Source organism: Chelonia mydas, chromosome 9 (genome assembly GCF_015237465.2).
Source record: "Chelonia mydas isolate rCheMyd1 chromosome 9, rCheMyd1.pri.v2, whole genome shotgun sequence".
Taxonomy (NCBI): Eukaryota; Metazoa; Chordata; order Testudines; family Cheloniidae; genus Chelonia; species Chelonia mydas.
The window spans coordinates 60036892-60064437 of NC_057855.1; the positions used below are offsets into that span (position 1 = coordinate 60036892).

Sequence of the window (27546 nt, forward strand, 5' to 3'; positions counted from 1 at the left end):
GGGTGGAGACCAGAGAACCAATTGCCAGGGTCCAGCTAGATTACCCTTCTTCACACTCCAGCTGCACCCTCTCCAGGGCTTGCTCTGACCCCTCCTGGGTCTGTAGGGCGCACCCATGTCCCCTGCCCTCCCAGTCCCTGGAGGCAGCCACACTGCCCCCTCCTCACCCCCAGGGGCCTGGCTGCACAGTCTCATCCCTCCCCCATTCCCGGGCTCCTTTCTCCTTTCCAGAGAGAAGGAGCACTGCAGGGGCCCCAGCTTTGAGACCATCTCTGCCAGCGGGCTCAACGCAGCACTCGCCCACTACAGGTACCAAAGGAGCAGCCTCTCCAGGGACGGGATCAGTGCCGCTGGGACAGACCCTGGTGCCCTCCACAACCAGGACCTCCCCCACACTCACTGCCCACGGGACCAGTAATCTTTCAGCCAGCAGGGCAGGAGACAGAACTGCCCCAGGAGCTGGACCCAGGTAGTGGGACTCCCTGCCCTAGAGAGGGGAGCCAGCTGCAGCCCTCTCAGAGCTGAATGCCATGCTCCTCTCAGCTCCCCACTGCACACATGGCACGTGGGGGGCCCTGCTGCTGCACGGGGGGGTGCTCCAATGCTGTGGTGAGGAGGGGGGGCATTCTTGGGGGAGGGGACCTGCAGAGCTTTCCCATTTCTATCTGTTGCTCCAGGCCCTCGGACTGGCCTGCCGTAGCATGTGAGCACGTATGTGAGTGTACACAAGCATGTACACGAGGGGGCTGTCGGGGTGTCCGCTGGGGTTGTTAGCGGAATCTCTTGGTTACTGTGGGGTTTTTCCCTTTCAGTCCATCCAACATCAGCAGCCGAAAGTTGTCTGTGGATGAAATGTACCTGTCGGACTCCGGAGGGCAATATCTGTGCGTATGGCCAGGCCTCATGTTCATGCTGCCCCAGCTCTGTCCCCACAAGAACAGCACTAACCATGTCCAGAAACAGGCAAACCATGGTGGTTGCACTGAGCCGCCTTCCCCCAGGGCGTACCCAGCCCAGTGCCCCTCCGGTCCCACAGCGGGCAGGAGGACAGACAGGAGCTGCTCTGCCCTCCAGCAGAGGGACCAGCTCCGTGCTCTGCAGGCGGGGAGTCCCAGGCTCACAAAGTCATGGCACGGCTCCTGGGGATGCTGCTGACTTTTCCTTCTGCTGCAGGGATGGAACCACGGATATAACCCGGACTGTCCACTGGGGAGAGCCCACCCCTTTCCAGAAGGTACTGAGCATGCCCCTATGTGGACCCCTTGCCCTTGGCCTGTGGCTGGGTCCCAGGCACCATCTGCCACAGTCCTGGACTGATGTGCATCTCTCATGGCGGGGATGGCAAGGGCTCCCCACTCCCTGCCTGTGTCAGTAATAAGGGCCCTCTCCTCTTTCCATCCCTTGGCTCCCAGACACCAGCCCCTGGAGGGCCCAGAGGCAGAAGGACAGGACAGCACCCTGTTCAAATCCACAGCCAGCTTGAGTTTCACAGCCACGGTAACACCACACCTTGAGACTTGAGACTTCATGGCGCCAGCTGGGACATGCCCACCTTCCCCTGCTACAGAAACACAGGCCCCACCACCTAGCTAGAGGAGAGTCTCCATTAGCTGCTAGCAGTCATAGGGCCCGCAGCGGAGCAATTCTGATGCCATGCAGAAGAGGGGTTGTGGGTCTGCATGGACACCCTGCCCCCTTGCATTGCCATCACTGCAGCCATGACAAGTGCTGCAGGTGGCCCCTGACTTGTTCTGTCCCATGCAGGAAGCATACACACGAGTGCTGATGGGAAACATCGACCTGGCCAGGCTTGTCTTCCCCTCCGAAACGTCAGGTAGGTGCCAAGCTGGGGACAGCCCTGCCCTGGGATCACTGGCTGCTCCCCATGCTGAGAACAAGGCCACGGAGAACCTGAGAGTCAGTGCTCTGGGGCATAGTTGGCTTTTCAGATGGATCAACCCACCCAAGAGCCCTGGCATCTCAGTGGTGCTTGATCCAGGTGTTTTCTGTTGATGAGGGTTCCTGAGGTTTTTGGTCTGTTACCCATGTAAATGAATCCAGTCCACAGAGATCTGAGAAAGTTCTCACATGCCCATGTTCTTGCCAGGCCCTCCTTTTCAATCTGTGCCTGCCATTTTTCTGCTTCTGTAAGTGTGAGAGAGCAAAATACAACTGGCTTCCACTCAGAGCCATGTTGTGGCAATAGTACCCCACCTAGGCTGTAGCTTGTTTGCATCCGCACCGAGCATTGTGAGCACATCATAGTACGTGAGAACTGGAGCTGTTGAGATCATTTCTTTTACCTTTTTAAAGGCAATTTCTTGGCTTGGCCCCCACAGCCAAGATGGGTTGGACTTTAACAGTTCAGTCGGAGGTTTTGTCTCTGCAGAAGGGTCTTGTAGGTATTGACCAGGGCAATGTACCATCCCCAGTACTCGTCTCGGTTCTGGTATGTTCGTTGGTGTATTCTATTCTCCAATTGGTTCTACTTTCTCAGGGCTAGGACTGATTCCATCTTTGTTTATTGTCTGTCCCAAAATCTTGATTTAGGGTAGGTGAAAATGCACTTTTCCTTGTTTAGCTTCAGTCCAGAGTGACTGATTAGGCTGAGACCTTGGTTGCTGGATTTGTTGTGTTCTCCTATCGAAGACCCATAATGACATCCATGAAACCTACAGCTCCATTTGTGTTTGTTAGCAGTTCTGCCATCTTTCTTTGGAAACTTTCAGGTGCACTGGGAATCCCACAAGGTAACATTCAAAAGCAAAGTCCCCCAAAGGGTGTGATCAGTGAAGTCAGTTTAGCACTTTCTTTGGCTAAAGGAACTGGCCAAAATCTGCTTGAGGCATTCAGCTTGGAGAATACTGTACCTCCTTTCACTTTGAGGGGGAAGTTACCCAGTGCTGGCAGTTGGGTTACAGACGTCCGGGTTTCCCTGGACACAGCATCTTTTTTGATTCTCCTTTCTCTGTCCGGGGGGTATTTTAAAAATAACAGGCAATGTCCGGGGGTTTTGCAGAGCAGACAAGCAGCAGTTCAGAAAGAGCCTCGATTGGTCCGCTTTCCGATTGGTCCCTCCTCTGCATCTGCAGCTGATTGATCCATTCCCCTGCAAGCCACAGCTGCTGGATCCTGCCCACCCAGGCTGGCTCCTAGCCCTGGGGAGGGGGTCGTGCAGAGAGGCGCTGACTGACGTCTGTTGCTGCATCCTGGGCTTGTGCCAGCTGCCCTGCCACCGTGACAGGGAGTGACACTGCCCCTCACCTCCAGTGAGTACCCCCGCTGCAGGTACCCCTTCAGCACCCCCAACTGCACCCCATCTCCAGCTCCTCCTTCCCCTCCAACACCTCCCCTCTGACAGTGTCCTCTTTTTGGGAACCTGAAATATGGTAACCCTAGTTGGGAGGATATATGTTTCTCTTACAACTGCTTCACTGAGTCTCTTAAGATCCACAATGATTTTTTTTTTTTCATTTTTCTTTGTACCACTGGAGCACACCATGGCGTTGGTTCAGAGATTTTCTGGTTTAATCCAATCTACTCTATTCTCTTTAACTCAGTTTCCACTCTATGAAGTAACGGGATGGGAATCCTGTGATCTGTACGTACACTGTATGGTTCAGCATAGTCTCTTAAGGTTATTTGTACTGGATCCCCTTTCAGAAGTCCAATATCACCAAATAGTCCATCGAGTTCTTTCACCTTCCTCACTAGGCCCATCCTGGCAGCTATGCTGGGCTGAGAAGGCTGCTGGTCTGTGGTCCTTTCTTCACATGTGCACTCTGACTGCAAAGCTTTTGTCTTTGTAAGTTGTTCCGGTGGGGGACTGGCCCATGCAGTTCTGAATCCCTCCAGGGCTAGACAGGTTTTTGTCCGTCTCTTCTGAGATGACTGACTTCAGTTCCTGAGTCAATTTTAAAATCAATAGTCTTGCTATGAATATTCAATTTCACTGCTTTGGTGCTGTCCATATCTTGTGCCTGTATTGAATCTTTTGCCTCTGGCTGGACATGCATCATCTCTTGGGATAGGACTTTTTCCACATCTAATGCATGCAGGCTGGAATTTATCCCTCTGGAGTTCTCTCTTCTTGCCTCAGGGGTTTTATGATAATGGCTTTTAGTGCTCTCAAGTGTCTGTTTACAGTGTCTAAGCTAGTTTCAGGTTTCTGAAGGTGCTCCAGCCTTTTGTTCTGCTGTTTGACTAGTTCAGAGTACTTTGTTATCCGTAGCTACAGCTAGTCGTCTTCAGTTGTAGCTGCTGTGAAAGATTTTTATATGTTACTCCCATAATCAGCTTGTCTCTGATATTTTCATGTTTTGCAGTTCCAAAATCACAGTTTTCAGTCTATGCATGCAAAGCTCTTATAAAACGTCCACCATTTCCCCCTAGTCCTTGAATTCTCTAGTGAAAATGTGGTTTTTCATGAGCCACATTTCTCTGAGGCATAAAGTATGCATCAAATATAGCCAGAGCCCTTTCCTTGTCATCTTTGTGACTGGCTTCAGTAAAGTCAAAGGATTTAAAGATATGCTCTGCCTGCTTCCCCACAGCGTAAATTAAAGTTTAATAATAAATAAATGTGTAGCAATTGGAAATCTTCCAAAATACTGCTTCCAGTCTGTCCCTTTGTCAAAGCTGAAGTTCTCGGGGGCATTGAAGTGTGGCATGTTGATGAGATCCTGCAACCTTTCTTCCTTTTTCCCTTCTGTTTGCAACCTTTGCTGCTTTGTTCCTTCTGTTTGTTCTCCTCTGGCATTAGTTTACTTCTGACACTATGTCATGTACTTCCTGTACATAGCAGCAGGGCTGCTTCTAGCAGGTCAGGCTTCTGTACCAGCTATTGACTGACCACAGAAATTCCTTCCCAGAGAGAGACATAGCAGACCTGGTCACTGTAAGATCCTTTAATGCTCTGCCATGTATGGCTAAGGTTAGCTTAAACGAGGTAGTACACACACACCGACACCCAGTGGGTGAACAGTATAATACAGTTTAGCATTCTGCTACGCAGGCAGGCACACTGGGGATGGGCATGGCTTCTTCTCTGAGGACTTCTTGGCTTTTTGTGTTTCAGGGAGAGTGGTTGAGGCCTTCGCACGCCGAGCCTTGTGGGAAGTTGGACTCAACTACGGCCACGGGACTGGCCATGGCATCGGCAATTTTCTGTCTGTCCATGAGTGTAGGTGCTCTGCTGGTTGCCTGTCCCCAAGGGAAACACCACAACGGCCTGTGCCCCCTTGGCTCTCACCCCCACCCCTGGGAGTTTGGACTGGACAGGCACAGGGGAGCTGCGCCAACAGCTCTGCCTCACCCTGTCTCCCTGCTCCCATTGCTAGGCCAGTGTCTGTGATACAGGTGCCCTATGCCCACCAAGAATTCTCAATCCCCTGCTGGCAACTGGATGCCCCACACCCGCCCAGTGACTTCGTCATGGCCCCAGGGAGCACAGCACCTCTCATCACAGGGTCTGAAGGATACTAATGGCTGGGCAGTGTGGCAGCTCAGCCTGCTGGATGCCTGGCTGGCTCAAGAGGCCCAGCAGAGGGAATCGTCTGGGGGTGCCAGGGGGTGAAGGGTTGCTAAGCAGGCTGGGCTCTGGGTAGATGCACGATAAGCCCAGGTCCCCAGGCCCTATGCATGTGGAAGGTGCAGCCCGTGGAAGGTGCAGCCCCCTCTCCACTAGACCCTGCTTATGGAGGAGGGAGAGGATGTCTCCAGTCTCAGGGCTCATCCTGCTCCAGCATCCAGAAGGAGAAATAAACTTGGCGTCTTCTCCCGGCAGGGCCAGTGGGATTCCAGTCCAACAACGTGCCCTTGGTCAAAGGGATGTTCACGTCCATAGGTACGCATGTCCCTCACAACCCCTGTACCGGGCACTTCCAGTACCCCTGTGCTCCGAGACGTGGGCTCTTGTGCCTTCTACTCTCAGGCAGCATCGCCCTTCATGAAATCCCCCGGACCCCATGCCTCCATGACATGACATGCATCCAGGACCCCATGGCAGTCCTGGGCACTTGCCAGGGCTAGGGGGTGGGGGGTAGTGCTGTGGGACAGGGCCCTGGTGTCTAGCTTGTGGCCTGGAGGTATTTGGGGAAGTGGGAATCATGCAGCTGGAGCTCTGTGATCCCAGGGGTGTGAGAGAGACCCCAGTTACAGCGTGACAGGGTTGTCAGGGCTCTGGATTCACTGGCTTCCCTGTGTCTGCTCCCCAGAGCCCGGTTATTACCAGGAGGGTGAGTTTGGAATCCGCATTGAAGACGTGGCACTGGTGGTGGAAGCTCAGACCAAGGTGATTAATCTTCCTCACCCCTGATGGGACAGGCCTTGCTGATGCATCACTGGTCGGCAGCCACCTTCCCTTCCCCTCCTTCCCTGCACTTTCTCCCTCAATTCTAGAGGGCTGGGCCAGACTTGGAGCCCAGGTGAGGGTAAAGGGATTTGAGGGCTTAGCCAAGTGACAGCTGGTGACAGTTCATAAGAACATAAGAAAGGCCATACTGGGTCAGACCAAAGGTCCATCCAACCCAGTATCCTGTCTACCAACAGTGGCCAATGCCAGGTGCCCCAGAGGGAGTGAACCTAACAGGTAATGATCTAGTGATCTCTCTCCTGCCATCCAGCTCCACCCTCTGACAAACAGAGTCTAGGGACTCCGTTCCTTACCCATCCTGGCTAATAGCCATTCATGGACTTAACCTCCATGAATTTATCCAATTCTCTTTTAAACCCTGTTATAGTCCTAGCCTTCACAACCTCCTCAGGCAAGGAGTTCCACAGGTTGACCGTGCGCTGAGTGAAGAAGAACTTCCTTTTATTTGTTTTAAACCTGCTACCCATTAATTTCATTTGGTGGCCCCTAGTTCTTATATTATGGAAACAAGTAAATAACTTTTCCTTATTCACTTTCTCCACACCACTCATGATTTTCAAAAAAAGACAAGGAGACTTGTGGCACCTTAGAGACTAACCAATTTATTTGAGCATAAGCTTTCGTGAGCTACAGCTCAGCTCACGAAAGCTTATGCTCAAATAAATTGGTTAGTCTCTAAGATGCCACAAGTCTCCTTGTCTTTTTGCGAATACAGACTAACACAGCTGCTACTCTGAAACTCATGATTTTATATTCCTCTATCATATCCCCCCTTAGTCTCCTCTTTTCCAAGCTGAAAAGTCCTAGCCTCTTTAATCTCTCCTCATATGGGACCAGTTCCAAACCACTAATCATTTTAGTTGCTCTTTTCTGAACCTTTTCTAATGCCAGTATATCTTTTTTGAGATGAGGGGACCACATCTGTACTCCGTATTCAAGATGTGGGCGTACCATGGATTTATATAAGGGCAATAAGATATTCTCCGTCTTATTCTCTATCCCTTTTTTAATGATTCCTAACATCCTGTTTGCTTTTTTGACTGTCTGCCGCTGCACACTGCGTGGATGTCTTCAGAGAACTATCCACGATGACTCCAAGATCTTTCTCCTGATTAGTTATAGCTAAATTAGCCCCCATCATCTTGTATGTATAGTTGGGGTTATTTTTTCCAATGTGCATTACTTTACATTTATCCACATTAAATTTCATTTGCCATTTTGTTGCCCAATCACTTAGTTTTGTGAGATCTTTTTGAAGTGCTTCACAGTCTGCTTTGACCTTAACTATCTTGAGCAGTTTAGTATCATCTGCAAACTTTGTCACCTCAATGTTTACCCCTTTCTCCAGATCATTTATGAATAGGTTGAATAGACTTGGTCATAGGACTGGCCCTTGGGGAACACCACTAATTACCTCTCTCCATTCTGAAAATTTACCATTTATTCCTACACTTTGTTCCCTGTCTTTCAACCAGTTCTCCATCCATGAAAGGATCTTCCCTCTTATCCCATGACAACTTAATTTACATAAGAGCCTTTGGTGAGGGACCTTGTCAAAGGCTTTCTGGAAATCTAAGTACACTATTTCCACTGGATCCCCCTTGTCCACATGTTTGTTGACCCCTCAGAGAACTCTAATAAATTAGTAAGACATGATCTCTCTTTACAGAAACCATGTTGACCTTTGTGCAACAATTTATGTTCTTCTATGTGTCTGACAATTTTATTCTTTACTACTGTTTCAACTAATTTGCCCGGTACTGACGTTAGACTTTCTGGTGTGTAATTGCCAGGATCACCTCTAGAGCCCTTTTTAAATATTGGCGTTACATTAGCTATCTTCCAGTCATTGGGTACAGTAGCTGGTTTAAAAGACAGGTTACAAACCGTAGTTAATAGTTCTGCAATTTCACATTTGAGTTCTTTCAGGACTCTTGGGTAAATGCCATCTGGTCCCGGTGACTTGTTACTGTTAAGTTTCTCAATTAATTCCAAAACCTCCTTTAGTGTCATTTCAATCTGTGACAATTCCTCAGATTTGTCACCTACAAAAGACAGCTCAGGTTTGGGAATCTCCCTAACATCCTCAGCTGTGAAGACTGAAGCAAAGAATTAATTTAGTTTCTCCGTGACTTTATCGTCTTTAAGTGCTCCTATCTTGATCCTCCAGGGGCCTCACTGGTTGTTTAGCAGGCTTCCTGCTTCTGATGTACTTAAAAAACATTTTGTTTTTACCTTCTGAGGTTTTGGCTAGCTGTTCTTCAAACTCCTTTTTGGCTTTTTTATTACATTTTTACATTTAATTTGGCAGTGTTTATGCTCCTTTCTATTTACCTCACTAGGATTTGACTTCCACTTTTTAAAAGATGCCTTTTTATCGCTCACTGCTTCTTTTACATGGTTGTTAAGCCACGGTGGCTCTTTTTTACTTCTTTTACTGTGTTTTTTAATTTGGGGTATACATTTAAGTTGAGCCTTTATTATGGTGTCTTTGAAAAGTGTCCATGCAGCTTGCAGGGATTTCACTCTAGTCACTGCAAAAAGAACAGGAGGACTTGTGGCACCTTAGAGACTAACACATTTATTTTAGTCTCTAAGGTGCCACAAGTCCTCCTGTTCTTTTTGCAGATACAAACTAACACGGCTGCTACTCTGAAACTCTAGTCACTGTCCCTTTTAATTTCTGTTTAACTAACCTCCTCATTTTTGCATAGTTCCCCTTTCTGAAATTAAATGCCACAGTGTTGGGCTGTTGAGGTGTTCTTCCCACCACAGGAATGTTAAATGTTATTATATTATGGTCACAGTTTCCAAGCGCTCTTGTTATAGTTACCTCTTGGACCAGATCCTGCTCTCTACTCAGGACTAGATCGAGAGTTGCCTCTCCCCTTGTGGGTTCCTGTACCAACTGCTCCAAGAAGCAGTCATTTAAAGTATCGAGAAATTTTGTCTCTGCATTTTGTCCTGAGGTACATGTACCCAGTCAATTTGGGGATAATTGAAACCCCCCACTATTATTGAGTTTTTTTATTTTGATAGCTTCTCTAATCTCCCTTAGCATTTCATCGTCACTATCACTGGCCTGGTCAGGTGGTCGATCATAGATCCCTGCTGTTATATTCTTATTAGAGCATGGAATTACTATCCATAGAGATTCTATGGAACATGTGGATTCATTTAAGATTTTTATTTCATTTATTCTACATTTTCTTTCACATATAGTGCCATTCTCTCCCCCCCACCCCCGCACGACCTGTTCTGTCCTTCCGATATATTTTGTACCGTAAAATGATTGTGTCCCATTGATTGTCCTCACTCCACGAGGTTTCTGTGATGCCTATTATATCAATATCTTCCTTTAACAGGAGGCACTCTAGTTCACCCATCTTATTATTTAGACTTCTAGCATTTGTGTACAAGCACTTGAAAAACTTGTCACTGTTTATTTGTCTGCCCTTTTCTGATGTGTCAGATTCTTTATGTGAATGTTTCTTGTCTGATCTGGCCCATACTTTGTGCTCTTTCATCCCCTCCTCCTGACTAAACCCTAGAGCATCTCTATCAATAGACTCTCCTCTAAGAGAAGTCTCTGTCCGATCCACGTGCGCCTCTGCAGCAATCGGCTTTCCCCCATCTCTTCGTTTAAAAACTGCTCTGCAACCTTTTTAATGTGAAGTGTCAGCAGTCTGGATCCACTTTAGTTTAGGTGGAGCCCATCCTTCCTGTATAGGTTCCCCCTATCCCCAAAGATTCCCCAGTTCCTAAAAAATCTAAACCCCTCCTCTCTACACCATCGTCTCATCCACGAATTGAGACTCTGAAGCTCTGCCTGCCGACCTGGCCCTGCGCGTGGCACTGGAACCATTTCTGAGAACGCCACCACAGAGGTCCTGGATTTCAGTCTCTTTCCTAGCAGCCTAAGTTTGGCCTCCAGGACGTCTCTCCTACTCTTCCCTACGGCATTGGTACCTACATGTACCACGACCACCGGCTCCTCCCCAGCACTACACATAAGTCTACCTTCGCACCAGGCAGGCAAGTCACCATGCGGTTCTCCCGGTCATCACAAACCAGCTATCTATGTTTCTAATGATCGAATCTCCCATTACTAACACCTGCCTTTTCCTAATGACTGGAGTTCCCTCCCCCGGTGAGGTAACTTCAATGCGAGAGGATACCCCAACGTCATCTGGAAGGAGGGTCCCAACTATGGAAAGGTTTCCCTCTCTTCCTGTTGACTGCTCTCCTTCTCTGGGCCTTTCATCCTCCTTAATAGCTGTCTGACCAGAGGTGGGACAAATCTACAGTGTCCCGGAAAGCCTCATCAACATACCTCTCTGCCTCCCTTAGCTCCTCCATTTCCGCCACCCTGGCCTCCAAAGCCCGTTCGTGGTCTCTGAGGGCCAGGAGCTCCTTGCACCGAATGCACACATACGCCACCCGCCCACAGGGCAGGTAATCATACATGCTATACTGAGTGCAATAAACCGGATAGCCCCTACTCTGCTGCTGGGCTTCTGCCTGCATTTTCTCCTAGTTACCTAGGTTAATGATAGGGTTTTTGTTTAAATCAAGAAGTTTTGATTATAGTTTAGTGTAAAGGTTTTAAAGAATGGCAAGTGTACCTTGCCCCCTTCCCACTCCCCTTCCAAAGTCCCTCTCCAAACTCCCTGTTAGCGGCCCCTGTTTGCAAAGCTCCCTGGTCGTTTGCTCACTGCTTTATGAGTTCCCTACCAGGTGCTTAGCAATGGCTGGGGGAAGGGTGTGTGAGGCCAGAGATGTCTAAGATCTTCTCTAGGAATTATTCTGAGGTAGTTCTCTGGCCTGTGCTATACAGGGAGTCAGACTGGATGGTCACAATGGTCCCTTCTGGCCTTGGAGTCTATGAGACTCTGAACACACAGGAGATTGAGTCTGTACTTATTCATGTTCTTGGGCAGATCATCAAAGAGCTCAACTTGCTGGCTGCAGGATCAGCATGGCCTGGCTGTGTGTGCTGGGGTCTGGGTGGGGCAGAGGGACCCAGCTGCACATGCTGGCGTCTGGGTGGGGGCAGTGGGGCCTGGCTGTTCGTCCCGGGGTCTGTGTGGCAGGATGCGGCCCTGTAGCGTGTGTGCAAAATGATAGCCCTTGTGCCCCGCTGCACCCACCAGCCAGGGAGTGCGGGTGCACTAGTTAGGGCACCAGGGAGACCAGATAGGTGTCTAGCTGGATTTGGTCTCCTGGCATTTTAAAACCATGTGTTAAACCAATGCCACTGAGTCAGTGTGGGTCTTGTGAGCCCCAAAAGGGATCCACACATGAGCCTTCACCAGTATCAGTGAACTCGGTGCCACTTTGCCAGCATCCCCAGGAGAGGCTGCAGCACGGACGTGGAGGGCGCAGTGAGGGCTGGGGTGGAGCCGATCACAGCTCAGAGCACATTGTGTGCAGAGCAGGAGCCAAGAGTAGTAGCCCTCACCCTCAGTGGTGTTATGGAGGCTTAGCAGCCCCAGGTGTGAGAGCAGGACAGGCCACACTGGGCTGTAGGGAGTGTGGCAAATGGAACCACATTGGAAGGGAGAGGCGGTGAGCTGTGGCAGGGCAGGCACCTCTTGCTCAATGCAAACACACCTGTCTCAGCCGTCCAGCCACAGGAAGAGGAGAAACAGCCACGTAAGGTTGACCCAGACAGGCAGCGAGGTGTGGAAAAGCACGGGTGGGGCAGCTTGGGAGTGAGCAGAGAAGAAACGCCAGGGAGCAAAGAGCAGAGCTGGAGAAAGGAACCTGGTGGGATCCCAAAAGAGAGCCACCATGTAGGTGGGACCGGGTCCGGAACCATGGCAGAGATGCACTGCTGGGAAGGCAGTTCCTGAGCACAACTCACTGGGCTGGGGCCAAGGGGGCGAGGCACTGGAAGGAGCCAGAGCTAGGAAAGGAAGAGACCAGGGAGCCGAGCTGTTTCCAGGCCAGGTTGCAGCAGAGCCCAGACTGGAATCAGCGAAGGAGCCTGCAGTGGGAAAGGTGTGACGGCTCCTTTCACGAACATCCCGGGCCGGGAACTGAGTGAAGGGACCATAGCTCAGGCAAGGGCCAAAAGTCACGACTGACAAAATAGCCACAGCCCCCCAGAGCTGCTCCCAGCTGGCACTACACTGACTCACAGGCTGCGGAGAGGGAGCTGATGCCTAGCCCCGGTCACACAGCGCTGATAGCAGAGTCCAGCTGTACGATGGTTCCCTGGAGCTGTATGCAGGGGGACACACCTGCTGGGTCAGATACTGGGGATGATGCATGGGCTGGAGAGAGCCCAGCAGGACTCATGAGTCCCAGGGAGTCTGCAGAACCAGCCACCTGAGAACCCCCCTTTTCCTTGTCCCCCGAGCCTATTTGCTCTGGAGTACCTGAGCGCTGAGCAACCCCAGTACAGAGTTACTTGGAGCAGAGCTGCAGGGCTGGCTGTACACGTGTGCTCCAGGGAGTCTGGCTGTCCATGAGCAGTCAGCAAAGCTTGGCTAGTTGGCCCCTCCCCTGAGGCCAGGCTGGGGGAGGGGAAGGAGCGGTTGCCCCTACTTTGTCTGCACGGAAGGGCTGTCCTGCTAGGCCCTGCATGCCATGCTTCCAGCCATGCTGCCTGCTGACCATAGATAAGCAACACTGAGCATCCCCAATAGGCACTGGCCTCTGCACTAAGCCATGCCCCATTCCTCCCAGTTGGGCTGCATGGGAGGGTGTGTGGTTACCAACAGTAGGGAGATGCTCTGTCTTCTTGCCACGGTTAGAGGGAAGGGAGGGAGGTTCACACTGGCTCAGATGTGAGAGAGGCCTGGGTGCTAATCGCGTGGGGAGAGGCTGTGACTCACCCAAATCAGAGCCTGTAACAGTGGCAGCTAAGAGACATGGCCAAGGTCACACAGGAAGTCTGTGGCAAAGCAGGGAATTGACCCCAGGTCTCCCATGTTGGCGAATGCCAAACCCTTGGGCCAGCCTCCCTCTCCAGTGGCCAGAGGCAGCAAAGCTAGGTGCCCACCTGTGCCTCTAGCACCTGAGCGACACCACAGGGCTCAGCAGCAGCCTCACAAACCTCGGGTGAGCTCTAGCCATGGGCGGGACAACGTGTCACCCAGGGAGCTGCTCCGGCCCAGCCCATTTGCAAGGCAGCTGGCCCTGGGACTGGGGGTCTGCAGTGACCTTGTCCCATCTGCAAAATGGGGAGATGCTTTGGTGGGGGGCGAGAGGAGGATGCAGAGAGCGAAGGGTGGGTAACACCCAGGCAGACGGAGACCAGTCAGTGGAGGAGGCACTGGGATTTGAAACCCCCACGTGTGGGGTTTTAGCTTCGTGCACCTTTCCCTTGGCCACAGGGCATGAGGGAGCGGGGCGTGTCTCTCAAGCCAGGTACTGACCATGTGGCACAGAGCTAGGCACTTCATGACACACAGCAGCGAGTGAGGGGTGTGGTGGCAGATGAGTGAGGCTGTGGCACTGGGGCCATGACACGCTGTGAGGAGGAGGAGGAGGTCAGGGCTCAGGAGGGCCGGCAGGGTGTAAACAGCAGCCTGGGAGGGGTGGTGGGCTCGGTCCCCTCACTCTCTCTCTCCTGCTGCAGCATGGGGCAGGGGAGAAGGCCTACCTGACCTTCGAGGTGGTGTCTCTGGTGCCCTATGACCGGAACCTCATCGACATCAGCTTCCTGTCTGAGCACCAGGTGAGTGGGGGCTCTCGGGGCAGGCTGGGGCTGCCCATCACGTCTACCGCTCATGGCCTTCTCCTGTCTGGTTGCAGATCCAGTATCTCAACACGCACTATGAGACCATCCGCCAGCTCGTGGGGCCAGAGCTGCAGAGACAGCAGCTGGAGGAGGAGTACGAGTGGCTGAGGAGGAACACACAGCCCTTCTCACGGGGCACGCTGGTGGCCGCCTCCCTGGGCACCCTGGCAATCACCTCCCTGGTGTCTGCGCTCCTGCCTGACAGACAGGCCTGAGGGATACTCCACCCCCAACCACCCAGCCATGTCTAACCCCCCAGCTGTAAGCCAGTCTCCCAGCCCCTTTTCCAAGCAGTCTGTGGTTTGTATGTTTTTCTCACCCTCACCCTTGTTACCTCACTTCCTTTTTAGCTTATGATTAAAAACAAGTAACCTCCGGGCAGGGGGTTGAGAGCTTCCCCTTGTGCTGCTGCGCCCTCGGGGTGTGGGGCTTGGCTGCGGCATGCACAAACGAGCAGGGTTGGTATGTGTGTGTCAAGCCAGCGGTTGCATTAATGGGGCTGATGCATGCAGGGAGGGACGCTGGTGTGCAGGCTGAGCTGAGGTACCTGTGCAAGGCTTCTGCGTGCAAGTGCTTGTGGCACTGGTGGGCGCGTGTATATGTGTAGTGCTGGTGTGTGCAGGGTTGGGGGGGAGCATGTGTGCAGGGCTGCTGCATGCACCTGGGCATCCATGTACAGGCCTGGGGCACAACAGCATGCCAACGGGCAAGTGTCAGTGAAGCACTGAATTCTGTGGAGGGGGAGGCTGACGTGGCCGGCCCAGATGCATGTGGAACCTAGGCTGGCTGATGGGACAGATTCCAAATTCACCCTACATAGCAGCATTGTGTCATCACTTCCTGGGCCTGCCTTTAGTTTAGGGCCCACTAGTGTCCGCCTGCTGGACTGCCAGCTCCACCCCAGTGTCCACCTTTCCAGGCAGGGCCTGCCCTCTCCAACCTCCCTGCTAATTTCCAAAGGCTCATCCCTTCCCTAGCCTCCTCCCATGCCTGCCACAGTTAGGGTAGCCCAGTCTCTGGTACAGGCCCAGATTTGAACCCATCAGGCGATGTAGAGACCTGGAGCCTGATTCTCCATCACTCTGTCCCTGTATTTCAGACAGGGTGTTATGGTAGCTTTAAGCCACCTTTGCACTCCAGGGCCTCATACTCCATGGCCTCGCATCTTGTGCACACTGGGCGTGCATGCTCCCATCCTGACAATAGTGACTGACACCCACTTTGCACTAGTGCAAATGACCAGGGTAATGGAAAATCAGGTCCCATGTATTCTGGGGAAGTGCAGGGACTGCCTGGACCTGATGTAAATTAGAGCAGCCTTAGGGCTGCTCTCACATACAGCTCTCCCTGGCCATGCCCTGATCCACCCCCTGAAACAGGCCTGGGATCAGGGCAGCAGAGAGCCCGTAGACCAGTGCCATACCAGTGGTGACTGCCCAATGCATGGGGAATCCCAGAAGCCTCTTTCTGTTTCAACCCAGTTTAATGTCCCTTATGCTGCCACAGTGGCAGGTGGGGGGAGGGGGGGAAGGGGGGCAGAGTGCCCCTGAAAACCATGCCCCTGACATGGACTCTGGCTATAGCACTGTTGTTAGCATCCCAGGGATCCCAGCTCCCTGTAAATAATGCTGGGAGGCTAAAGACTCTTGAGGAAGCAGGGAGACCCACCTGCCCCACAGCTGGCTGCCCTGACTGAATGGGCTGTCCTGCCTGGGTGGCTGTTTCCTTGACTCCCCACTAATTATTTCACACACACTAGGGATGGGCAGGAAGTGTTCATCAAAAGATGGAGCAATCCCTGCCCCCGTAGTATTTTTTTAAAATCTCATGATGGGGGGGGGGGCGGTAATCTCATGATTTTTGATCTCTTGAGAGTGGCAAAGCTGATAGTCTGCAGTGGGAGGGGCAGGGGAGAGTAGCTCATGGGAGGGGGGGAGCAGCATAGAGGGGGTGGGCTTGCGGATGCCAGCAGAGAGGGAGGGACAGCGGAGATGGGAAGAAGGGGGCTAATAGAGCAAGGAGGCAGTTACCCACCTGCAGACGTTGGGCCAGTTTCTAAAGCCATCAGCTCTAAGCCATCTTTGTGCCTCCCAGATGCCATGATGCTCGAGGGGCTGGCGTGGCACCTGGCACAGGTCAAATCAGCCCCGGAGAAGCAGGTGGCAGGGTCACATGGATAGGACACTGGTCTGGGAGTCAGGAGACCTGGGTTTCTTCCTGGCTCTGCTGCTGAGGCTTGGGCAAGTCACTTCTCCTCCTTGGTTTCCCTTGCGGAACTTGCAATATAAAGAAACCTGAGGGCGCAGGGAGCAGTGTGAGAGAATGCAATGCAAACGCCCCTCAGCGAGGCCCCATGGCAAGGTGTGTTTTCCTGTATTTATCCATTCCTTCTCTTCTAGTTTCTTTACAGTCTACCTCATTGTTAACATACAATGCCACACCCCCTTTACGGCTGTCTTTACCAAACAATACATACCCTTCAATACCTGTGCTCCAGTTATCACTACTAGTCCACCATGTTTCCATTATCCCTCTATATGACATACCAGAGCACAATCCAGGCTGGGGAGCGGCGGCTTTGTCCCCCTGCCCTGCAACCTTGGGTGCCTTCCAATGCCTTGCTGAAGTAGCTCCCACTTGGACCACGCCAGCCAGCTACACTCTGGCTCTCACCAGCCTTGGTTACACCGCAGGGTGAGCCCTGCACACCTCCAGCCCTGCATCTCCCCCCAGCGATGTATGTCCTGTACTGCCCAGCCCTCAGCTGCACAGTGCAAAATATATTAAGTCCATTATTCCTTTAAAAGGAATAATATGCCATCTTATTATCTTAAATAGAGTTACCCAGACGCTTCAGCTTGAGCACCTTGGATTAGATAAAGCAATAAAAACAGGTTTATCAACTACAAAGAGAGATTTTGAGTGAGTACAAGCAATGAGGCATAAAAGTCAGAAATGTTTACAAGAAAAATAAAGATAAATTGCTTAAATTAAACTATATTAAAGTCAAGCAAAATTTCTCACCACATGCTTCCAGCACGATTACTGACCAAACTCTTCAGGTCAGGACCCCATCCCCACCAACAGCTGTTTTCCTAGGTGTGATGCCAGAGAGACAGGGACACACACAGGGGCAGGGGGGTTGCCTTGGGCTGTTTGCCCCTTCTTTTTATAGTTTCAGTCCCCCCTCTTGAAAACCGTTTCCAGCTGGGCACTAGGAGACAAAGTCTGCGTGGAAGAATGTTCCCTGCTGTTTCTTCTTCACTTGTTTGATCTGCCTTTGTTTTCCCTTCCTGCTTGCTGACTCTGTTTACTGCTTACACGCAAATTAAGGCGAACACACTCCTTGGTTCAAAACAAACAGACCTCTTCTGCTTGGGCAGGATTGTGGGGTTTGGAACATAGATTCATAGATATTAAGGTCAGAAGGGACCATTATGATCATCTACATGTGTTAACACCATACAGGGGAATCTTATAACTTTACATACAGTGTTGCCACGCACTTTATCAGAACAATACTGACCAGCAAATTATGAGTTTTCAAATGATCCCTTACAAGGCATACCTTGTACAAAGATTGCAACAGTGCATAGGGTGTGAATACAGGAGTGTATTCTGTCACACGAGAATATCTAGTTTCACTGCAATGTGATGTGGCCATAAAAAAGGCTAATGCAACCCTAGGATGCCTCAGTCGAGGTATCTCCAGTAGAGACAGGGAAGTGTTAGTACCATTATACAAGGCACTGGTGAGACCTCATCTGGAATAGTGTGTGCAGTGCTGACCTTATGTTGAAGAAAGATGAATTCAAATTGGAACGAGTGCAGAGAAGGGCTATTAGGATGATCCAAGGAATGAAAAACCTACCTTATGAGAGGAGACTCAAAGAGCTTGGCTTGTTTAGCCTTACAAAATGGCATGATTATCCCTCTGATGTATTTATAGAGAACAAACACGAGAGAGGGAGAAGAGGTATTTAAGTTAAGAGCCAATGCTGGATATAAACTGGCCATCAACAAGTTTAGGCTTGAAATTTAGAGGAAAGTTTCTAACTTTCAGAGGAGTGAAGTTCTGCGACAGCCTCCCAAGGGGAATAGCAGGAGCATAGGCGTCAACTCCGTGGGTGCTCTGGGGCTGGAGCACTCAGAAAAAAATAGTGGGTGCTCAGCACCCAACAGCAGCCAACCACCAATCAGCTGTTCAGCGGACTCCATCGGCTCCCCCCTCTCGCCCCCCGAGCGCCTCTGTGACCGGAGTCCCAGTGGGGGCCAGCTGTGGTGACTCAAATAGGGTGAATTGCAAAGAATGGGACAGACAATCCCCGTAAAGCTGGTGGATATTCCAATACTCAGATTTACCAAGCCAGCGTAAAACAGCTTCTTTATTACCTTACTGGTTACTCAGAAGTCCAAGCAACACAGTTCCCTTAAAGTGATCCAGCCTCAGGCCTCCATCCAGGTACCCATGTCAAATATGATGAAAATTTCTGTAAACCTTATTTCATCATATAAAAGAAAAGGTTCTACCAATCCCAAAGGATCGAACACATTACCTCCCAGGTTGTCAAGCTTCCTTCCCCACTCTGAAATCGAGGGTACAGATGTGGGAACCTGCATGAAAGACCCCCTAAGCTTATTCTTACCAGCGTAGGTTAAAAACTTCCCCAAGGTACAAACTTTGCCTTGTTCTTGAACCCTATGTTGCCACCACCAAGCATTTTAAACAAAGAACAGGGAAAGAGACCACTTGGAGATGTCTTTCCTCAAAATATCCCCCCAAGCCCTACACCCCCTTTCCCGGGGAAAGCTTGATAGTAATCCTCACCAATTGGTATAGGTGAGCACAGACCCAAACCCTTGGATCTTAAGAACAATGAAAAATCAATCAGGTTCTTAAAAGAAGAATTTTAATTAAAGAAAAGGTAAAAGAATCACCTCTGTAAAATCAGGATGGTAAATACCTTACAGGGTAATCAGATTCAAAACATATAGAGAATTCCTCTAGGCAAAACCTTAAGTTACAAAAAATCACAAAAACAGGAATATACATTCCCTCCAGCACAGCTTATTTTACCAGCCATTAAACAAAAGGAAATGTAACACATTTTCTAGCTAGATTACTTACTAACTTAACAGGAGTTGGAAGGCTTGCATTTCTGATCTGTTCCTGGCAAAAGCATCACACAGACAGACAGAACCCTTTGTTTCCCCCTCTCCAGATTTGAAAGTATCTTGTCCCCTCATTGGTCATTTTGATCAGGTGCCAGCGAGGTTACCTGAACTTCTTAACCCTTTACAGGTGAAAGGGTCTTGCCTCTGGCCAGGAGAGATTTAAAAGCACGGTATACAGAAAGGTGGTTACCCTTCCCTTTATATTTATGACACAGGTTAATGAATGTTTCAGATCTTACCCAAATACACGATACAGCCAATTCTTATTAACTAAACTAAAATTTATTAAAAAACAAAAGAGAGAGTATGTTTAAAATATCAATATACATACAAGCGGCAAAGAGTCCTGTGGCACCTTATAGACTAACAGACGTATTGGAGTGTAAGCTTTCGTGGGTGAATACCCACTTCGTCGGATGCATGTAGTGGAAATTTCCAGAGGCAGATATAAATATGCAAGCAAGAATCAGGCTAGGGATAACGAGGTTAGTTCAATCAGGGAGGATGAGGCCCTCTTCTAGCAGTTGAGGTGTGAACACCAAGGGAGGAGAAACAGCTTTTGTAGCTGGCGAGCCATTCACTGTCTTTGTTTAATCCTGAGCTGATGGTGTCAGATTTGCAAGTGAACTAAAGTTCAGCAGTTTCTCTTTGAAGTCTGGTCCTGAAGTTTTTTTGCTGCAGGATGGCTACCTTTAAATTTGCTCTTGTCTGTCCAGGGAGGTTGAGTATTCTCCTACAGGTTTTTGTATATTGCCATTCCTAATATCTGATTTGTGTCCATTTTTCCTTTTACGTAGGGACTGTGCAGTTTGGCCGATGTACATAGCAGAGGGGCATTGCTGGCACATGATGGCGTATATTACATTGGTGGACGTGCAGGTGAATGAACCGGTGATGGTGTGGCTGATCTGGTTAGGTCCTGTGATGGTGTTGCTGGTGTAGCTATGTGGGCAGAGTTGGCATCGAGGTTTGTTACATGGATTGGTTCTTGAGTTAGAGTTACTATGTTGTGTAGTTGCTGGTGAGAATATGCTTCAGGTTGGCGGGTTGTCTGTGGGCGAGGACTGGCCTGCCTCCCAAGGCCTGTGAAAGTGAGGGGTCGTTGTCCAGGATGGGTTGTAGATCACTGATGATGCGTTGGAGAGGTTTTAGCTGAGGACTGTATGTGATGGCCAGTGGAGTTCTGTTGGTTTCTTTCTTGGGCTTGTCTTGCAGCAGAAGGCTTCTGGGTACACGTCTGGCTCTTTTGATCTGTTTCCTTATTTCCTCGTGTGGGTATCGTAGGAGAACACTTCAACCTCCCTGGACACACAAGAGCAGATTTAAAGGTAGCCATCCTGCAGCAAAAAAACTTCAGGACCAGACTTCAAAGAGAAACTGCTGAACTTTAGTTCATTTGCAAATTTGACACCATCAGCTCAGGATTAAGCAAAGTCTGTGAACGGCTCGCCAGCTACAAAAGCAGTTTCTCCTCCCTTGGTGTTCACACCTCAACTGTTAGAAGATGGCCTCCTCCTCCCTGATTGAACTAACCTCATTATCTCTAGCCTGATTCTTGCTTGCATATTTATACCTGCCTCTGGAAATTTCCACTACATGCATCCGACGAAGTGGGTATTCACCCACGAAAGCTTATGCTCCAATACATCTGTTAGTCTATAAGTTGCCACAGGATTCTTTGCCGCTTTTAGAGATCCAGACTAACACTGCTACCCCTCTGATACAATATACATGCAGACATGAGTTCAATTCATTGAGGTGCAGATTCATAGTAGAGATGGTTAGCTTTGTAGTTGCAAAGAGTTCCTTTAGAATTCAGTTCATAGGTGACAGTCCAATGTCCAAATCTCATATTCAGGGCATACCAGCATAACTGGGACCTCAGTCTTGGGACTCAAATTTCCCCTGATGAAGTCTAAGCAGATCTGAGATGACAGAATCAGGACCCGGGATCTTTTACAATTTCATGTCTTTTTGACAAGTTGGAATTCCTCAGGGAACAAAAGGTAATTAGGATGACTTTGAAGGAGGTCCATCACCAGTACTTAGCTATATGAATTAACATAAGGCCATTTGCTTGTTTCTCCACCATTCACAGTCATTTCAAAGAGAGATGAATACTGAGATATCCCATGTTTACAATTCATTTACATGATGATGTACTTTTGACCTCTGAATTATCAGAATACAGCATAGACAGGGACTATTGATTACATTGTCCACCCTACTGATACATATGTAAATACATAAAACCACAAACATTATCTCCCCACATGTCTTTTGAGGATTATTTATTTTGCAGGATGTTTAACCCTTTCTAGCCACAAGTCACAGCCCCAATGTGAGACTGGTGTGGAAGGGCGAAATTAAAGCTCCTGGATACACCTTAAGTACCTTCCAACATAGATATGAGCTGTGTTTATATTGAATTCTTTGTAAGGCCAAATTATTGATGCATGCTTTGGCCCCAGCCAAAACTTAGTACATACTTTGTGAAACACTTCAATGATTCCAGGGTTTGGTCTATGTGTTAACATAGCCATTAACATTCTTCAGAGAGTACTTACTCTGGCATTCAGCCATAAAGGCTTGTTGTACCTCAGTTTCCCTTTGTGCATAGCAGTTTAAGCTTGTATTGGTTTTTCTGCTGTGGAAAGTTTTGGAAATATGTCTATTCATCAGCTGTGAAGCCTCAACATCATTAGGCTTTTTAACACAAAGCGTGTTCTTGTTGAACCAAACAGCATAATCATAAGGGTTTCTATTATGTACCACTCTTAACATGTTCAAGTACTTTTCCAAAACACCATGCACATTGTACATTTTTACAGTTCTTGGTATCAGCAACAAATTAGTTTCAATCATTAGCAATAACATTAACATCAGTTCTATCACAAGTGTACATTTACAATTATTTTTGTCATGCCAAGCCTTTGGTTTAGACAAATCATTCTTTAGGTCAGCTTGTTCAATATCCCTTTTGAATCTTTGTAGCTTTTTCTTGACCTCAGGGTCTTCCTTAACAAAGGCTTTCAGTTTAACCCCTTCCTTGGTGTTTTGGTATTTTAGGGTTAATATGTGGTTTTTATTTGCAAGGGTTAATCCTTCCCTTCCTCCCTTTCCAGTAGGGTCAAAATCTGAACTCGTTTGTGTAACAGAATCCATTGACTGGCTAGGTGCATCCTCTTTGCTAACAGCTACGGGCAAGTCTTTCTCCCCCCAGTGAGTCAGGTAATTTGCATCAACACAAACACGAGCTTGTTTACTAGTTTTCAAATCCTCAAGCTTTACCAATTCCAAGCCTGTCTTAAAGAGATACCATCTATTTTCACTACCATGTTAGACTCAAGGTTCTTTTGTCCTTCCATTACCAACCTCTACTTCTACATGGAATCAGATGTCAACAGGGGTGGCAGGTTTGTAGAAATGGTGGTGCCCAGAACCCGCCCCTGCCCAAACTCCACCCCTCCAACTCTGTCCCCCACCTGCCCAAGGCGCTGGCAGGGAGTTTGGGTGGGGGAGGAGGTCTGGGGTGCAGGCCCTAGGCTGGGGCAGGGGATTGGGGTGCAGGGTTCAGGCTCTGGGAGGGAATTTGGGGATGGGAGGGGGTGCAGAGGCAGGGGGTACAGAGGGAAGGGGTGCAGTGGTGAGAACTGTGGGGTGAGGGCTGTGGGGTGTGGCTGCAGATGAGGGGTTTGGGGTATGGGAGGGGCTCAGGGAAAGAGTAGGGGTGTAGAGGGTGAGGGCGCTGTCTGGGGCTGGGAATGAGGGGTTTGGGGTATGGGAGGGACTCAGGGTGAGAGTAGGAGTGTGGGGGGTGAGGGCTCTGTCTGGGGATGGGGGGCTTGGGGGTTAGAGAGGCTCAGGGCTGGGGCAGAGGGTTGGGGTGTGGGGGGATGAGGGCTCTGTCTGGGGCTGGAGATGAGGGGTTTGTGGTGTTGGAGGGGGCTCAGGGCTGGGGCAGAGGGTTGGCGTGCAGGGGGATGAGGGCTCTGGTTGGGACTGGGGATAAGGTGTTTGGGGTGTTGGAGGGGCTCAGGGCTAGGGTAGAGGGTTGAGGGTGTGGTGGGGGGTTGAAAGCTCTGGCTGGGGGTGTGGGCTCTGGGGTGGAGGCAGGCTGCTCCGGGATAGGGGCCAGAGAAGAGGACTCCCCCCAGCCTTTCCCTGCCAGCAGCAGCGAGCTCTGGGGGAGGAGCCCCCCTTTCCTGCCCCCCCCCCAGCAGCACACTCACCCCCACCACTGTCACTGCACATGCTCCTAAGGCCTGTCTCAGGTCCAGGAATCTCCCTCGCCTCCCCCATGGTGGGTGCCGGGGAGTGCTGCATGCGCCTCCTCCCCTGCTGTTGCCCCTGACTGTAGCCTCACTGTGGGTGAGGGATGGGGCTGCCCCTTGCCCAGCATGGGGCAGGAGAGGTGACTGCAGGCAGGGGGGGCCCCTGTGCTGGTGGAGGGTCCTGCCGGAAAAGGGGAGGGTCTGAGGTGGAAGGGCAGGCTCAGTCAGTCTGCCCTGGCAGTCGAGATGGGAGGCACTAGGACCCTGCGGCAGCAGTTGCTGCAGGGAGGCAGCATGGAGCTGCACGGAAGAGGCAGAGGCAGGGATGCTCTGCTCCGGGGCCCGGGGGAGGAATGGGGGGGTGGCAGGTGGGGCCGGGGGGACACCTGGCCCCAAACATTGGTGGAGCTGGGCTCCTGGGCTCTGAATATTGCTGGTGTAAGGCACCACGTGGAGATATAACTCACCGCTCCTGGATGTCAAGTCCACTAAGAGACTACAAATCATTTCCAAAATATCTAGAGATGAGAGTTTGCCTGCTCTCCCCTGCATCCTTGTAACCCAGTAACCTAATCTTTCCTCAGTACCTGAGTCAAAGGTTGCTTACTTAAAAGAATCAACATGGAGACAGTCATGTTCCAACAACATTGTCTCCCCAACAAGCTGGTTAAGTTTACAGGGCTGTTTAAATTCCCTAACAATTTTTATTTCGTTTGAAACCTTCTCAAAGCTATCCACACTAGGTCTTTCTAAAGCAAAGTCAGTGGATCTATATACATCAGAAAGACTCTGGCAGTTAGGAACTGGAACAAGGCTTCCAAACAAACTCTTGCTTTCTCTATGCAGTGATTCACCCTGATTAACTCAATCAGATCACTTCCACACCCATCAGTTGCTGCAAACTGCTTGCAAAAATTACCCTGAAAATTTTTCTCTTCAGGAATCTTTCTAATCAACAACCTATTTTTCACAGAAATTCTTCCCTTACCCTTTTTACCTAGGGCTTGCTCTAAAGGAACATTTTCCTGAGCAACAACAGACTCTTTCTGGGTTTCATTTAAATCCAGAATCACCTCTGTCCCATCAGGAGGATTTTCACAAAACTCCCCTTCAGGTAAACCGCTAGACTTCATAGTCACACGATTAGAAACATTCTCTTTCTTGTTACAAGTTTCCACATTGTCAGTGGGTAACACAGTCAAATCATCTTCATGCTTTCCTTGTGCCCTGGCTATGATATCACCCTGATCAGACAAGGTTGTCATATCTTTACCCAGCAACATACTAGCAACAGGCAAAATAGAAGCACCACAATCACTTGGTCTCTGGGAACTATTTATGACATTGACTGGATGCAACCAAGTTACAATGTCATCATCCATAGCAGACACAAATTTAGAACAACTTCCTTCCTGGGCTTTAGTTTTATCCAGAATCAACTCCGGGTCAGCTGATAAATTTTCATCCATCATAGGCTGACAGGCTTTTTCTGTCTGCTCTACCAGACAGGCACTCAGAAATTTCTTCCACATATGCACTACTTCTTTGCACAGCTATCTTCCTCATACAAACATTTGGAGAAACCCTCCATAGGCAAATCCTTGCCCCTAGTAGACATAGGTTCAGGATTATTTCTTTCCTGTGACTGGTTTATGTCATCAACTTGACTGAACAAAGTTTTAATATCATCCCCAATCAAAAGATCCTTAGGCAATAACTTCCTTACACCAGCTATACCTTTATGTTTAACACCATTCCATTCAAGATGGATTCTGGCTAAAGGCACACTTACGGTAAAGTAAACTCATAAAGGATTGTGACGTTCCTGCCTGGTGTTGTCTGAACCAGTGATCTGTTAGGCCACTCCAATCCTTGACTCCGGTAGCCAGCCTTACCCTGCTCTGCTGCCAGAACCCCCACACCTGGGCTGTTCACGCACAGCCCCTGTCTTGTAAGCTGCTCCCAGCTATTTGCAACCAAATGACACTAGCCAATATCTCCGGTCCCAGACACAACCCTAGGAACCTCCATCTTGTAGTGTCCAGTTATACCTGCTGGATGCTGCAAGCTTATATAAGTTCATCAATTTAACAAAGAAATTGATATGTACCAGGCTTGTTATCCCAAAGGGAGTCTCTGACACAATTCAAACCAAATGCACTGCTTTAGGTAGAATAAATGTGTTTGTTTGTTAACTACAAAGATAGATTAAGTGATTATAAATCAAAGCATAACAAGTCAGATTTGGTCAAATGAAATAAAAGCAAAATGCATTCTAAATTGATCTTAACACGTTCAGTGCCCTTACAAACTTAGATGCTTCTCACCACAGGCTGGCTGGTTGCTCTTCAGCCAGGCTCTCCCCTTTGTTCAGCACTTCAGTTGCCCGGTGGTAATGTCTGTAGATGGAGGTGGAAGAGAGAGAGCATGGCAAACTTCTCTCCCTTTTATCATATTCTTTCTTCCCTCTTGGCTTTGCACCCCCCCCTTCAGAGTCAGATGAGCATTACCTCATCACAGTCCCAATCTGACCAAAGGAAGGGGAGTGACTCACTTGAGAGTCAAACAGATCATTTTGTTGCTGCCTAGGCCAGCGTCCTTTGTTCCTGTGAGGCTGGGCTGGGTTTGTCCCATACATGCCCTGATGAGGTGAGAACTGCGTCTCTGCTCTTGGAGAGTTTTTGCCTGGGTTTATTTTAAGCCATGAAGACACATTTTCAGCCTCATAACTATATACATGAATTTATAACCTATCACATCACTATAACAATGCTCAGTGCATCATGAGCCTTCTGAAGACACCTGACATGACAAACTTTGTACTGGATATCACACAATCATTTTACAAGGATGAACAGGGGGGTGCTGGGTGTTCCCCTGAGGTACAGAGCTTCACAAGGATTAAAATATTCATACTCTGATCTGATGAATAATCTTCCTCTTTGACAAAATCTGCTTTAACAAGAGTGATGTTAGAAGCTGTAATTTGCCCTAAACAGCTTTTACCGTTGACTTTTACTTTCTCTGCATAAGTTATGGGGTTACCTTCACCTGAGCTCACAGTAAAAGCATTTACATAAAATGTGGCACTGTTGGGGTAAATTTTGTTACACACAGACAACTGCTTAAGGCTTGGCTACACTTGCAAGTTACAGCGCATTAGAGGAGCCCCAAGTGCACTAGCTCACTACCTGTCTACACTGGCAAGGCACGTAGAGCGCTCTGACTCTGCAGCTGGTCCGCTTCTGGTACTCCACGTCAGCGAGTAAAATAATGTTCTGTGCGCCCTCGCTGGAGCACCGCAGCGCCAGTGTGGACACCCTCGTCTGTTAGTGTGCTCTGATCAGCCTCCAGAAGTGTCCCACAATGCCTGTTCTAGCCACTCTCGTCATCACTGTGAACTCTACTGCCCTGCCCTCAGGTGACCAACTGTCAGACCCATCCTTTAAATTCTCTGGGAATTTTGAAAATCCCCTACCTATTTGCTCAGCCAGACATGGAGTTCTCTCAGCAAATCTTTCCAGGTGACCATGCCTCCTCATGTGAGGCGATCCCCAGTATGGAGCAGTGGCGAGGTGCTGGACCTCATCAGCGTTTGGGGGGAGGAAGCTGTTCAGTCCCAGTTGTGCTCCAGCCGTAGGAATTATGATACCTTCGGGCAGATATCAAGGGACAGAATGGAAAGGGGCCATGACTGGGATGCACAGCAGTGCAGGATTAAAGTGAAGGAGCTGCGGAATGCCTACCGCAAAGCCAGCGAGGCAAACAGCCTCTTTGGTTCTGCCCCTGCAACCTGCCTTTCTACAAAGAGCTGGACATGATACTTGGGGCCGACCCCACCTCCACTCCAAGTACCACCATGGACATTTCAGAGCCCAGTTCAACAAGGCAGGAGGAGGAGGAGCAGCAGCAAAGCAGGAGCGAGGGTGCTGAGGCGGAGGAAGACACCCCAGAATCCCTAGATGCATGCAGCC

The 27546-nt window shown here is 49.6% G+C and overlaps 1 protein-coding gene across 1 annotated transcript in view; it reads left to right on the forward strand.

Moving 5' to 3' along the window:
- The window catches only part of XPNPEP2 (X-prolyl aminopeptidase 2), a 37583-nt gene extending 23067 nt beyond the window's left edge, over window positions 1-14516 (forward strand). The window contains exons 13-21 of the mRNA XM_037908823.2: window positions 232-309; window positions 813-884; window positions 1174-1234; window positions 1765-1834; window positions 5078-5182; window positions 5786-5845; window positions 6216-6292; window positions 13962-14060; window positions 14138-14516. Coding sequence (XP_037764751.1) covers window positions 232-309; window positions 813-884; window positions 1174-1234; window positions 1765-1834; window positions 5078-5182; window positions 5786-5845; window positions 6216-6292; window positions 13962-14060; window positions 14138-14338 — 823 coding nt within the window. The 3' untranslated portion in view covers window positions 14339-14516. The remainder of the gene's footprint in view (window positions 1-231; window positions 310-812; window positions 885-1173; window positions 1235-1764; window positions 1835-5077; window positions 5183-5785; window positions 5846-6215; window positions 6293-13961; window positions 14061-14137) is intronic.
- The last annotated feature ends 13030 nt before the right edge of the window (window positions 14517-27546 follow it).